This window comes from Engystomops pustulosus, chromosome 3, assembly GCF_040894005.1.
Source record: "Engystomops pustulosus chromosome 3, aEngPut4.maternal, whole genome shotgun sequence".
Taxonomy (NCBI): Eukaryota; Metazoa; Chordata; class Amphibia; order Anura; family Leptodactylidae; genus Engystomops; species Engystomops pustulosus.
The window spans coordinates 3,653,706-3,668,390 of NC_092413.1; the positions used below are offsets into that span (position 1 = coordinate 3,653,706).

The window sequence follows — 14,685 nt, forward strand, 5'->3', positions numbered from 1 at the left end:
AGAGGATGTCAGGGGAGGAGTGTTCTGATCCGGTGAGGGCTTATATTTAACAGTGACACAGCAGCACAGAGGATGTCAGGGGAGGAGGGTTCTGATCCGGTGAGGGGGTTATATATAACAGTGACACAGCAGCACAGAGGATGTCAGGGGAGGAGGGTTCTGATCCGGTGAGGGGTTATATATAACAGTGACCCAGCAGCACAGAGGATGTCAGTGGAGGAGGGTTCTGATCCGGTGAGGGGGTTATATATAACAGTGACCCAGCAGCACAGAGGATGTCAGGGGAGGAGGGTTCTGATCCGGTGAGGGGTTATATATAACAGTGACACAGCAGCACAGAGGATGTCAGGAGAGGAGGGTTCTGATCCGGTGAGGGGGTTATATATAACAGTGACACAGCAGCACAGAGGATGTCAGGGGAGGAGTGTTCTGATCCGGTGAGGGGGTTATATATAACAGTGACACAGCAGCATAGAGGATGTCAGGGGAGGAGTGTTCTGATCCGGTGAGGGGGTTATATATAACAGTGACACAGCAGCACAGAGGATGTCAGGGGAGGAGGGTTCTGATCCGGTGAGGGGTTATATATAACAGTGATCCAGCAGCACAGAGGATGTCAGGAGAGGAGGGTTCTGATCTGGTGAGGGGGTTATATATATAACAGTGACACAGCAGCACAGAGGATGTCAGGAGAGGAGGGTTCTGATCTGGTGAGGGGGTTATATATATAACAGTGACCCAGCAGCACAGAGGATGTCAGGGGAGGAGGGTTCTGATCCGGTGAGGGGGTTATATATAACAGTGACCCAGCAGCACAGAGGATGTCAGGGGAGGAGGGTTCTGATCCGGTGAGGGGGTTATATATAACAGTGACCCAGCAGCACAGAGGATGTCAGGGGAGGAGGGTTCTGATCCGGTGAGGGGGTTATATATAACAGTGACCCAGCAGCACAGAGGATGTCAGGGGCGGAGGGTTCTGATCCGGTGAGGGGGTTATATATAACAGTGACACAGCAGCACAGAGGATGTCAGGGGAGGAGGGTTCTGATCCGGTGAGGGGTTATATATAACAGTGACACAGCAGCACAGAGGATGTCAGGGGAGGAGGGTTCTGATCCGGTGAGGGGGTTATATATAACAGTGACCCAGCAGCACAGAGGATGTCAGGGGAGAAGGGTTCTGATCCGGTGAGGGGTTATATATAACAGTGACACAGCAGCACAGAGGATGTCAGGGGAGGAGGGTTCTGATCCGGTGAGGTGGTTATATATAACAGTGACACAGCAGCACAGAGGATGTCAGGAGAGGAGGGTTCTGATCCGGTGAGGGGGTTATATATATAACAGTGACCCAGCAGCACAGAGGATGTCAGGGGAGGAGTGTTCTGATCCGGTGAGGGGGTTATATATAACAGTGACCCAGCAGCACAGAGGATGTCAGGGGCGGAGGGTTCTGATCCGGTGAGGGGGTTATATATATAACAGTGACCCAGCAGCACAGAGGATGTCAGGGGCGGAGGGTTCTGATCCGGTGAGGGGTTATATATAACAGTGACCCAGCAGCACAGAGGATGTCAGGGGCGGAGGGTTCTGATCCGGTGAGGGGGTTATATATATAACAGTGACCCAGCAGCACAGAGGATGTCAGGGGCGGAGGGTTCTGATCCGGTGAGGGGTTATATATAACAGTGACCCAGCAGCACAGAGGATGTCAGGGGAGGAGGGTTCTGATCCGGTGAGGGGTTATATATAACAGTGACACAGCAGCACAGAGGATGTCAGGGGAGGAGGGTTCTGATCCGGTGAGGGGTTATATATAACAGTGACACAGCAGCACAGAGGATGTCAGGGGCGGAGGGTTCTGATCCGGTGAGGGGGTTATATATAACAGTGACACAGCAGCACAGAGGATGTCAGGGGAGGAGGGTTCTGATCCGGTGAGGGGTTATATATAACAGTGACACAGCAGCACAGAGGATGTCAGGGGAGGAGGGTTCTGATCCGGTGAGGGGGTTATATATAACAGTGACCCAGCAGCACAGAGGATGTCAGGGGAGGAGGGTTCTGATCCGGTGAGGGGTTATATATAACAGTGATCCAGCAGCACAGAGGATGTCAGGGGAGGAGGGTTCTGATCCGGTGAGGTGGTTATATATAACAGTGACACAGCAGCACAGAGGATGTCAGGAGAGGAGGGTTCTGATCCGGTGAGGGGGTTATATATATAACAGTGACCCAGCAGCACAGAGGATGTCAGGGGAGGAGGGTTCTGATCCGGTGAGGGGGTTATATAACAGTGATCCAGCAGCACAGAGGATGTCAGGAGAGGAGGGTTCTGATCCGGTGAGGGGGTTATATATAACAGTGATCCAGCAGCACAGAGGATGTCAGGAGAGGAGGGTTCTGATCCGGTGAGGGGGTTATATATAACAGTGATCCAGCAGCACAGAGGATGTCAGGGGAGGAGGGTTCTGATCCGGTGAGGGGGTTATATATATATAACAGTGACCCAGCAGCACAGAGGATGTCAGGGGAGGAGGGTTCTGATCCGGTGAGGGGGTTATATAACAGTGATCCAGCAGCACAGAGGATGTCAGGAGAGGAGGGTTCTGATCCGGTGAGGGGGTTATATATAACAGTGATCCAGCAGCACAGAGGATGTCAGGAGAGGAGGGTTCTGATCCGGTGAGGGGGTTATATATAACAGTGACACAGCAGCACAGAGGATGTCAGGAGAGCTGGTGGGGGTCCCTTGAGTCTGGTGACAGGGGTAGTTGCTGAGTGGCCCCTCTGCTCTGTTATTGCCCCGGTCCGCTGGTGCCTTTCTTGCGGAGATACTAATTCCCTGGGCGAGTCCTGAGGTAAGTGCACACTCAGCAGCGGTGCTGAGGATTCATGGCCGGGGGGTGACGGCTGCTCCATCCTCCAGAATATAAACGACTTCATTACCGGGACGATTACATCTTCATTATGGAGGGATCAGCGCTAATGATGTTCAGTAAGAAAACCGATACATTGTAACGAGCTTCAGCAGTGATCATAGTCATCAGCGCAGTCACATTGTCGGACGTTTGTACAATACAGCTGGCTTTTGTTACAATGTATCAGTGTTTGGGTACAGTAACAGGGCTGGGTCCAGGAGCTGCTGCTCTATGGTGAAGGTCCTGGCAGGGCACTAGCACAGCATCTCCCATGATAATAACATGTATAGGAGATCAGTGGAGAAGTAGCAGGGGGCAGGTTGTGCTGGAGATGTCAGGCTCAGGGGGAGGTTAGTTCTATTGTGATTGCATTGAGGAGGAAGGTCCTGGCAGGGCACTAGTGAAGACTGTCTTATTAAAATATATGGAAGAGAGCAGTGGAGCTGTTGCCTTATGTCTTCCTACAACCCAATGCGACCAGCAGGGTCCGGAAGCTGTAGCCATACTCCCCCTGCTGGTCAGAGCAACAATTTTCTGCGGGTGACGTCACCTCTTGGCACCAGGAAGATACTTATATATAGATAGCTATAAGGTCCTGGCAGGGCACTAGTATGGATACCAGCAGCTCAGTATAGAATCTCATCAGGACATTTGTGATACTTCAACATTAATAACAAAAGGATCCAGAGAGAAAGAAAGATAATTGGTTACCATCAACACAATTGAGGTAGTGAGGAGGAGAGCTGCTGCAGGGAGCAGGGAGGCGTGAGGAGGAGGAAGAGAGCTGCTGCGAGAGAGAGGGGAGAGGTGAGGAGAGCTGCTGGAGGGGAGTTTGGAGAAGGAGAGTTGCTGCAGTGGAGTGGGGAGGGGTGAGCAGTAGAGCTGCTGTGGGGAAGAGGTAAGGAGAGCTGCTGTGGTGGAGCAGGGAGAGCAGAAGGGGAGCGCTGCTGTGGTGGAGCAGGGAGAGGAGCGCTGCTGCAGGGGAATAGGCAGAGGTGAAGAGCTGCTGCAAGGGAGTGGGGAGAGGGGAGAAAAGCTGCTGCGGGAAAGTAGGGAGAGGTGAGGAGGAGAGCTGCTGTGGGGCAGTGTGGGAGTGGTAAGGAGAAAAGCTGCTGTGGGGGAGAGGTTAGGAGAAGAGCTGCTGCAGGGGAATGTGGAGAGTTGAGGAGGTGAGCTGATGCAAGGGAGCAGGGAGAGGTGAGAAGAGCTGCTGCAGGGGTGTAAGGAGAGGTGATGAGGAGGCTGCTGCGGTGCGCAGGGAGAAATGAGGAGGAAAGTTGCTGCAGGAAGATGAGAAAAGGTAAGAAGAAGAGCTACTGTGATGGAGTGGGGAGCGGCGAGGAGAGCTAAAGCAGGGAAGTAGGGAGAAGTGAGGAGGAGAGTTGCTGCGGGGAGTGGGGAGAGGTAAAGAAGAGAACTGCTGTGGGGGAGCAGGGATAATTGAGGAGGAAAGTTACTGCAGGGGAATGGGAAAAGGTGAGAAGAAGAGCTGCTGTTATGGAGTGGGGAGAAGTGAGGAGGAGAGCTGCTGCAGGGGAGTGGGGAGAAGTAGAGCCACTCTGGGGTAGCAGGGGAGGTGAGGAGAAAAGCTGCTGTGGGTGAGCGGGAGAGGTGAGTAAAAGGAGAGCTGCTTTGGAGGAGAGGTGAGGAGAGCTGCTGTGGGGGAGTGGGAGAGGAAATGAGGAGGAGAGTGGGAGATGTGAGGAAGAGAACTGCTGTAGGGGAGGGGTGAGGAGGAGAGCTGCTGCAGCGGAATGGGGAGAGGTGAGGAGGTGAACTGCTGCAAGGGAGAGGGGAGAGGTGAGGAGAGTTGCTGTGGGGGAGAGGTGAGGAGGAGAGCTGCTGTGGGGGCTAGGGGTGAGGGAGGAGGAGAACTGCTGTGGGAAAGAGGTGAGGAGGAGAACTGCTGCAGGGGAATATAAAAAGGTGAAAAGAAGAGCTGCTGTAATGGAGTGGAGAGAGGTGAGAAGAAGAGAAAATGTGAAGGAGTGGGTAGAGGTGATGAGAGCTGCTGCAGTGAGGAGGAGAGTGTGAGGAGGAGAGTTTGGGCAGAGGAATGTGGGGAGAGGGGTGGTGGGGAGAGGGGTGGCGGAGAGAGCTGCTGTTGAGGAGAGGTGAGGAGAGCTGCTGTGGGGCAAAGGTTGGGAGGAGAGCTGCTGCAAGGGAACAGGAGAGGTGAAGGTGAAAGCTGCTGTGAGGGAGTGGGATAGGTGAGGAGGAGATCTGCTGTGGGGGAACTGGATAGGTGAGGAGGAGATCTCCTCTAGGGGAATGGGATAGGAGAGGCAGAGAGCTGCTGTGGGGGAGAGGTGAGGAGGAGAGCTACGGGGAGAGCTGCTGTGGAGTATATGTTAGGGGGAGGGCTGCTGTGGGAGGGAGGAAGGAGAGTTGACTTGGGGGGAGAGGTGAGCTGCAATGAGGGAGCAGGAAAGGCGAGGAGGAGAGCTGCTGTGGGGGAGTGATATAAGTCAGGAGGAGGGCTGCTGTAGGGGAGAGCTGCTGTGGAGGAAAGGGGAGGAGGAGAGCAGCTGTGGGGGAGTGATATAAGTTAGGAGGAGGGCTGCTGTAGGGGAGAGGTGAGGAGGAGAGCTGCTGAGGAGGAAAGGGGAGGAGGAGAGCTGCTGTGGAGGAAAGGGGAGGAGGAGAGCAGCTGTGGGGGAGTGATATAAGTCAGGAGGAGAGCTGCTGTGGGGGAGTGAAAGCAGTCAGGAGGAGAGCTGCTGTACGTGAGAGGTGAGGGGGAGAGCTGCTGTGGAGGAAAGGTGGGGGGAGAGCTGCTGTGGAGGAAAGGTGGGGGGAGAGCTGCTGTGGAGGAAAGGTGGGGGAGAGCTACTGTGGAGGAAAGGTGGGGGAGAGCTGCTGTGGAGGAAAGGTGGGGGAGATATGAGGACGAGAGCTGCAGGAGGGGAATGGCAAGAGGTGAGGGGAAAAGCTGGGAACTACTGCAGGGGAGCAGGGAGAGGTGATGAGGAGAGCCGCAGCGGGGGAGCAGGGATAGGCAAGGAGTTTCTGTCGGTGAGTGGAGAGGAGGAAGAGCTTTGACGGGGAAGAGCCCAGGGATTAGTATTTTGCCATTTTCCACCGTTTGGAGTCTGCTTATTATTAAGTAGCTGTAGGTAGGTGGTGGTATAACAGGGGGAGACCTACCTGCACTTAGTGTCTGTCCTGCACATCAGATTTGCCTGCAACTTGGAGATGATAATACAGATGACCCGGACGAAGATGACGAAGTTCACCTGTGCACAGAAGAGAGACCATCATGCACCCCACTTCCAGGACAAGCAAAAGTCAAAATATGTGCACCCCTTCTTCATTACTAGGGCCCCCAATGATGAGCAGGGACACAAACTTCTACATCACATGACAAGTTATATAACAATGTGGAATGGGCTTCCAAGGGTCCTACAGGAGGAGGTCCTAAACAAGGTGGAGGTCCTATCACCAATATTTTACCCCCAACAGCAGTAATATCTGCTGGTAAAGGGTTAAAAGTCATATCACCTAATATTATCTGACACTAATGTCCTGTACCTTAATGACACCCATTTTTTCTCATATGCAAATGAGTAGAGATGAGTAAACTTCTAAGAGAAGAGTCAGGTTTCCCTCAGGCTGCCAGCAAACCCCACACAGCTCAGTGTCCCTCCAGCTCTCTGCCCAAGCTCACAGGAAGTCCTTCCCAGGTCCCTCTACTTAGCAGCTGCAAAGGTGCAGGAGAGGTGAGGAGGAGAGCTGCTGTGGGGGACTGGGGAGAGGTGTAAAAAAGAGCTGCTGCAGATAAGAGGTGGGGAGGAGAGTTGCTGCGGGGTTCAGGGAGAGGTGAAAAGGGCAGCTGTTGCGAGGTGCAGTGAGAGGTGAGGAGGAGAGCTGCTGCAGAGGCACAGGGAGAGGTGAGGAGGAGAGCTGCTGTGGGGCGTAGGGGAGGTGAAGAGGAGAGCTGCTGCAGGGCACAGTGAGAGGTGAGGAGGAGAGCTGCTGCAGGGCACAGGGAGAGGTGAGGAGGAGAGCTGCTGTGGGAGCACAGGGAGAGGTGAGGAGGAGAGCTGCTGCAGGGCACAGGGAGAGGTGAGGAGGAGAGCTGCTGTGGGAGCGCAGGGAGAGGTGAGGAAGAGAGCTGCTGCACAGGCACAAGGAGAGGTGAGGAGGGGAGCTGTTGTAGGGCACAGGGAGAGGTGAGGAGGAGAGCTGCTGCAGGGCACAGGGAGAGGTGAGGGGGAGAGCTGCTGCAGGGCACAGGGAGAGGTGAGGAGGAGAGCTGCTGCATGGCACAGGGAGAGGTGAGGAGGAGAGCTGCTGCAGGGCACAGGGAGAGGTGAAGAGGAGAGCTGCTGCAGGGCACAGGGAGAGGTGAAGAGGAGAGCTGCTGCAGGGCACAAGGAGAGGTGAGGAGGGGAGCTGCTGCAGGGCACAAGGAGAGGTGAGGAGGGGAGCTGCTGCAGGGCACAGGGAGAGGTGAGGAGGAGAGTTGCTGCGGGGTTCAGGGAGAGGTGAAAAGGGGAGCAGTTGCGGGGTGCAGTGAGAGGAGAGGATGAGAGCTGCTGCAGAGGCGCAGGGAGAGATGAGGAGGAGAGCTGCTGCAGGGTGCAGGAATATGTGAGGAGGAGAGCTGCTGTGGGGTACAAGGAGAGGTGAGTAGGGGAGCTGCTGCAGGGCACAGGGAGAGGTGAGGAGGAGAGTTGCTGCTGGTTTCAGGGAGAGGTGAAAAGGGGAGCTGTTGTGGGGTGCAGTGAGAGGAGAGGAGGAGAGCTGCTGCAGAAGCGCAGGGATAGGTGAGGAGGAGCGCTGCTGTGGGGGAGCGGGGAGAGGTTAGAAGAAGAGCTGCAGCAGAGGTGCAGGAGAGGTGAGCAGGAGAGCTGCTGCAGAGGCGCAGGAGAGGTGAAGAGGAGAGCTGGTTCAGGGAGAGGTGAGGAGGAGAGCTGCTGTGGGGGACTGGGGAGAGGTTTAAAAAAGAGCTGCTGCAGATAAGAGGTGGGGAGGAGAGCTGCTGCAGGGGTGCAGGTAGAGGTGAGGAGGAGAGCTGCTGCAGAGGTGAGAATGAGAGATGCTGCGGGGGTACAGGGATAAGTGAGGAGGAGAGCTGTTGTTGGAGTGCAGGGAGAGGTGAGGAGGAGAGCTGCTGCAGTGTGCAGGAAGATGTGAGGAGGAGAGCTGCTGCGGGGTGCAAGGAGAGGTGAGGAGCTGCTGCAGGGCACAGGAAGAGGTGAGGAGGAGAGTTGCTCCGGGGGAGCAGAGAGAGGTGAGGAGGAGAGCTGCTGCAGGGCACAGCGAGAGGTGAGGGGGAGACCTGCTGCAGGCACTGGGAGAGGTGAGGAGGAGAGCTGCTGCAGGGCACGGGGAGAGGTGAGGAGGAGAGCCGCTGTGGGAGCGCAGGGAGAGGTGAGGAGGAGAGCTGCAGGGCACAGGAAGAGGTGAGGAGGAGAGCTGCTGCAGGGCACAGGTACAGGTGAGGAGGAGAGCTGCAGGGCATAGGGAGAGGTGAGGAGGAGAGCTGCTGCAGGGCACAGGGAGAGGTGAGAGGGAGAGGTGAGGGGGAGAGCTGCTGCAGGGCACAGGGAGAGGTGAGGAGGAGAGCTGCTGCAGGGCACAGGGAGAGGTGAGGAGGAGAGCTGCTGCAGGGCACAGGGAGAGGTGAGGAGGAGAGCTGCTGCAGGGCACAGGGAGAGGTGAGGAGGAGAGCTTCTGCAGGGCACAGGGAGAGGTGAGGAGGAGAGCTGCTGTGGGAGCGCAGGAGAGGTGAGGAGGAGAGCTACTGTAGGGCACAGGTAGAGGTGAGCAGGAGAGCTGCTGCAGGGCACAGGGAGAGGTGAGGAGGAGAGCTGCTGCATAGCACAGGAAGAGGTGAGGAGAGCTGCTGCAGGGCACAGGGAGAGGTTAGGGAGAGAGCTGCTGCAGGGATACAGGGAGAGGTGAGGAGGAGAGCTGCTGCACAGGCACAAGGAGAGGTGAGGATGAGAGCTGTTGTAGGGCACAGGGAGAGGTGAGGAGGAGAGCTGTTGTAGGGCACAGGGAGAGGTGAGGAGAGCTGCTGTGGGAGCGCAGGAGAGGTGAGGAGGACAGCTACTGTAGGGCACAGGTAGAGGTCAGGAGGAGAGCTGCTGCAGGGCACAGGGAGAGGTGAGGAGGAGAGCTGCTGCAGGGCACAGAGAGAGTTGAGGAGAGCTGCTGCAGGGCACAGGGAGAGGTGAGGGGGAGAGCTGCTGCAGGGGCACAGGGAAATTTGAGGAGGAGAGCTGCTGTGGGAGCACAGGGAGAGGTGAGGAGGAGAACTGCTGCACAGGCACAAGGAGAGGTGAGGAGGAGAGTTGCTGCAGGGCACAGGAAGAGGTGAGGAGGAGAGTTGCTGCAGGGCACAGGGAGAGGTGAGGAGGAGAGCTGCTGCAGGGCACAGGGAGAGGTGAGGAGGAGAGCTGCTGCAGGGCACAGGGATAGGTGAGGAGAGCTGCTTCAGGGCACAGGGAGAGGTGAGGAGGTGCGCTGCTGTGGGTGCGCAGGGAGAGGTTAGGAGGAGAGATGCTGCACAGGCACAAGGAGAGGTGAGGAGGAGAGCTGTTGTAGGGTACAGGGAGAGGTGAGGAGGAAAGCTGCTGCGGGGTGCAGGTAGAGGTGAGGAGGAGAGCTTCTGCAGGGCACAGGGAGAGGTGAGGAGGAGAGCTGCTGCAGGGCACAGAGAGAGGTGAGGAGGAGAGCTTCTGCAGGGCACAGGTAGAGGTGAGGAGGAGAGCTGCTGCAGGGCACAGAGAGAGTTGAGGAGAGCTGCTGCAGGGCACAGGGAGAGGTGAGGGGGAGAGCTGCTGCGGGGTGCAGGTAGAGGTGAGGAGGAGAGCTGCTGCAGGGCACAGGGAGAGGTGAGGAGGACAGCTGCTGCAGGGCACAGGGAGAGGTGAGGAGGAGAGCTGCTGCAGGGCACAGGGAGAGGTGAGGAGGAGAGCTGCTGCAGGGCACAGGGATAGGTGAGGGAGAGAGCTGCTGCAGGGATACAGGGAGAGGTGAGGAGGAGAGCTGCTGCACAGGCACAAGGAGAGGTGAGGATGAGAGCTGTTGTAGGGCACAGGGAGAGGTGAGGCGGAGAGCTGCTGCAGGGCACAGGGAGAGGTGAGGAGGAGAGCTGCTGCAGGGCACAGGGAGAGGTGAGGAGGAGAGCTGCTGCATGACACAGGGAGAGGTGAGGAGGAGAGCTGCTGCATGACACAGGGAGAGGTGAGGAGGAGAGCTGCTGCAGGGCACAGGGAGAGGTGAGGAGGATAGCTTCTGCAGGGCACAGGGAGAGGTGTGGAGGAGAGCTGCTGCAGGGCACAGGGAGAGGTGAGGAGAGCTGCTGTGGGAGCGCAGGAGAGGTGAGGAGGACAGCTACTGTAGGGCACAGGTAGAGGTCAGGAGGAGAGCTGCTGCAGGGCACAGGGAGAGGTGAGGAGGAGAGCTGCTGCAGGGCACAGAGAGAGTTGAGGAGAGCTGCTGCAGGGCACAGGGAGAGGTGAGGGGGAGAGCTGCTGCAGGGGCACAGGGAAATTTGAGGAGGAGAGCTGCTGTGGGAGCGCAGGGAGAGGTGAGGAGGAGAACTGCTGCACAGGCACAAGGAGAGGTGAGGAGGAGAGTTGCTGCAGGGCACAGGAAGAGGTGAGGAGGAGAGTTGCTGCTTCAGGGCACAGGGAGAGGTGAGGAGGTGCGCTGCTGTGGGTGCGCAGGGAGAGGTTAGGAGGAGAGATGCTGCACAGGCACAAGGAGAGGTGAGGAGGAGAGCTGTTGTAGGGTACAGGGAGAGGTGAGGAGGAAAGCTGCTGCGGGGTGCAGGTAGAGGTGAGGAGGAGAGCTGCTGCAGGGCACAGGGAGAGGTGAGGAGGACAGCTGCTGCAGGGCACAGGGAGAGGTGAGGAGGAGAGCTGCTGCAGGGCACAGGGAGAGGTGAGGAGGAGAGCTGCTGCAGGGCACAGGGATAGGTGAGGAGAGCTGCTGCAGGGCACAGGGAGAGGTGAGGAGGAGAGCTGCTGTGGGAGCGCAGGGAGAGATTAGGAGGAGAGCTACTGCACAGGCACAAGGAGAGGTGAGATGGAGAGCTGTTGTAGGGCACAGGGAGAGGTGAGGAGGAAAGCTGCTGCGGGGTGCAGGTAGAGTTGAGGAGGAGAGCTGCTGCAGGGCACAGGGAGAGGTGAGGAGGAGAGCTGCTGTGGGAGCGCAGGGAGAGGTTAGGAGGAGAGATGCTGCACAGGCACAAGGAGAGGTGAGGAGGAGAGCTGCTGCAGGGCACAGGGAGAGGTGAGGAGGAGAGCTGCTGTGGGAGCGCAGGGAGAGGTTAGGAGGAGAGATGCTGCACAGGCACAAGGAGAGGTGAGGAGGAGAGCTGTTGTAGGGCACAGGGAGAGGTGAGGAGGAAAGCTGCTGCGGGGTGCAGGTAGAGGTGAGGAGGGGAGCTGCTGCAGGGCACAGGGATAGGTGAGGAGGAGAGCTGCTTCAGGGCACAGGGAGAGGTGAGGAGGAGAGCTGCTGCAGGGAACAGGGAGAGATGAGGAGGAGAGCTGCAGGGCACAGGGAGAGGTGAGGAGGAGATCTGCTGCAGGGAACAGGGAGAGGTGAGGAGGAGAGCTGCAGGGCACAGGGAGAGGTGAGGAGGAGAGCTGCTGCAGGGCCACAGTGAGAAATGTTCCGGGAAGGACGAGCAGGACGAGGTATTGGTGGATATGTAAGGTTTATTGTGTCAGTTCTTGATGACAGGTTCCCGGTAGGTAGGACGTCTGAAGGAGGATGATCCTAGGAAGAAGGTCCTAAAGTGGTGGGTCATTAGATGGGAAGTCCAATAAAGAAGGAATCATTAAATAGAAGTTCCTGAAGAAGGGGGGGGGGGCTTCATAAGACCAGATCCCACCGGACCCCACATAGTTTATTGCATCATTGAAGACTTCCTTGGAGTGGACCTCCCCTCTAGAATCCTGACATCTAACCCAGGATCAGGCCACAAGACAGGAGGGGAGCCCCGGGGGACAATGACCCCGTAACGAGCCCGCAGCCACTTACCCCGATGGCGATTAGGATGGGCAGGCGGATGATGAGCCAGTAGTTCATGTTATAGTTCCGGGTCCAGCAGCTGCAGAAGAGACACAATGATTTATTACAGGGAGCGAAGAACCCAAATTCAGACAAATGTCGTCGTTTACTTGATGATTTAGTGACAGATGAGCGCGTTTCGGTCAGGCGCTGGCAGCGAATCAGATGGCGTCGATCCGTCTGTGATGATTTGTGCGCTGCCTGTTGCGTGGTCTGACAGTTTGATGCTGAGACTACTTCACGCCAATCTCTCCCTCGCTCCGCACTGCGATACCTGATGTGATTTATAGACCTCAAACGTTTTACTGGCCAGAGATGAGCGCCAGACTCTCCACTAACCTGCGCAGAATTACAATGCTACAGAACACACAGGAGGGGAGTGCGACCCCCCCAAATTACTGATGTACCATCCCCCACACTCCCCACCGCTCTATGAGAGAGGACAATAGACAGAACATGAAATAACAAGTCCTGGAAGTGTCCGAAATGTTCTCCAGACCAGCCCTGACCCCACAACATGACCCCAAAGTGATGGGGAAATCCTTATAGGAAGAAGAGAACAAAAGACGAAGAAGGACAAAGGAAGAAGAACTAACGGAAAGAAAGGAAGGAAGAAGATCAAGGAAAAGAAAGAAGGAAGAAGAAAACATTGTGGAAAGAAGAGAAGAAGAACAGAGGAAGCCAGAAAGGAAGAAACAGGTAGAAAGGACGGAACAGGGAAAAGGAAAAAAGAAAAGAAAAGAGGAAGAAACAGGAAAGAAGCGAGGAAGGAACTATGGAAGGAGGGAGGAAAAAAGACTAAGGAAAAGTCAGATAATGAGCAGCGAGTAAAAAGATGCAAAGAAGAGGAGAAGGGAGGCAAAAGGCAGAAGAAGAACCCAAAAAAATAAAGAACAGAACAGAAGGAATTAAAAGATGGAGAGAAGACAAACAGAAAGAGGGAGGAGGAACAAAGCATGAAGCAAAAGATGCAAAATGCATAAGATACATGAATTGGGTCAAGAACAGTGACTGCAGCTCTGGATGAAGCTCCGCTCCCTGCTGCTGCCCTGATGGGGCTCTCCTCCCTGATGGTGCTCTCCTCTCCTCCCTGATGGTGATCTCCTCCCTGATGGTGCTCTCCCCTCCTCCCTGATGGTGATCTCCTCTCCTCCCTGATGGTGATCTCCTCCCTGATGGTGCTCTCCTCTCCTCCCTGATGGTGCTCTCCATACCTCCCTGATGGTGATCTCCCCTCCTCCCTGATGGTGATCTCCCCTCCTCCCTGATGGTGATCTCCCCTCCTCCCTGATGGTGATCTCCTCTCCTCCCTGATGGTGATCTCCTCTCCTCCCTGATGGTGATCTCCTCTCCTCCCTGATGGTGATCTCCTCTCCTCCCTGATGGTGATCTCCCCTCCTCCCTGATGGTGATCTCCCCTCCTCCCTGATGGTGATCTCCCCTCCTCCCTGATGGTGATCTCCTCTCCTCCCTGATGGTGATCTCCTCTCCTCCCTGATGGTGATCTCCTCTCCTCCCTGATGGTGATCTCCTCTCCTCCCTGATGGTGATCTCCTCTCCTCCCTGATGGTGATCTCCTCTCCTCCCTGATGGTAATCTCCTCTCCTCCCTGATGGTAATCTCCTCTCCTCCCTGATGGTAATCTCCTCCCCTCCCTGATGGTGATCTCCTCCCCTCCCTGATGGTGATCTCCTCCCCTCCCTGATGGTGATCTCCTCCCCTCCCTGTTGGTGCTCTCCTCCTCTCCCTGCTGGTGCTCTCCTCTCCTCCCTACTAGTGCTCTACTCTCCTCCCAGATGGTGCTCTCCTCTCCTCCCAGATGGTGCTCTCCTCTCCTCCCAGATGGTGATCTCCTCTCCTCCCTGATGGTGATCTCCTCTCCTCCCTGATGGTGATCTCCTCTCCTCCCTGATGGTGATCTCCCCTCCTCCCTGATGGTGATCTCCTCTCCTCCCTGATGGTGATCTCCCCTCCTCCCTGATGGTGATCTCCTCTCCTCCCTGATGGTGATCTCCTCTCCTCCCTGATGGTGATTTCCTCCCCTCCCTGATGGTGATCTCCTCCCCTCCCTGTTGGTGCTCTCCTCCCCTCCCTGCTGGTGCTCTCCTCTCCTCCCTACTAGTGCTCTCCTCTCCTCCCAGATGGTGATCTCCTCTCCTCCCTGATGGTGCTCTCCTCTCCTCCCTGATGGTGATCTCCTCTCCTCCCTGATGGTGATCTCCTCTCCTCCCTGATGGTGATCTCCTCTCCTCCCTGATGGTAATCTCCTCTCCTCCCTGATGGTGATCTCCTCCCCTCCCTGATGGTGATCTCCTCCCCTCCCTGTTGGTGCTCTCCTCCCCTCCCTGCTGGTGCTCTCCTCTCCTCCCTACTAGTGCTCTCCTCTCCTCCCAGATGGTGCTCTCCTCCCTGATGGTACTCTCCTCCCTGATGGTACTCTCCTCCCTGATGGTACTCTCCTCCCTGATGGTACTCTCCTCCCTGATGGTACTCTCCTCCCTCATGGTACTCTCCTCCCTCATGGTGCTCTCCTTTCCTCCCTGATGGTGATCTCCTCTCCTCCCTGATGGTGACCTCCTCTCCTCCCTGATGGTGATCTCCTCTCCTCCCTGATGGTGATCTCCTCTCCTCCCGGATGGTGATCTCCTCTCCTCCCTGATGGTGATCTCCTCTCCTCCCTGATGGTGCTCTCCATACCTCCCTGATGGTGCTCTCCTCTCCTCCCTGAT

At 56.5% G+C, this 14,685-nt stretch overlaps 1 protein-coding gene across 1 annotated transcript in view; it reads right to left on the minus strand.

The window, feature by feature from the left end:
- The window catches only part of LOC140120816 (glucagon-like peptide 1 receptor), a 56,812-nt gene that overhangs the window by 34,384 nt on the left and 7,743 nt on the right, over positions 1-14,685 (minus strand). Inside the window, exons 2-3 of the mRNA XM_072139768.1 lie at positions 11,927-11,996; positions 6,068-6,156 (exon numbers count right to left, since the gene is read on the minus strand). Of these exons, the coding sequence (XP_071995869.1) occupies positions 6,068-6,156; positions 11,927-11,996 (159 nt within the window). The remainder of the gene's footprint in view (positions 1-6,067; positions 6,157-11,926; positions 11,997-14,685) is intronic.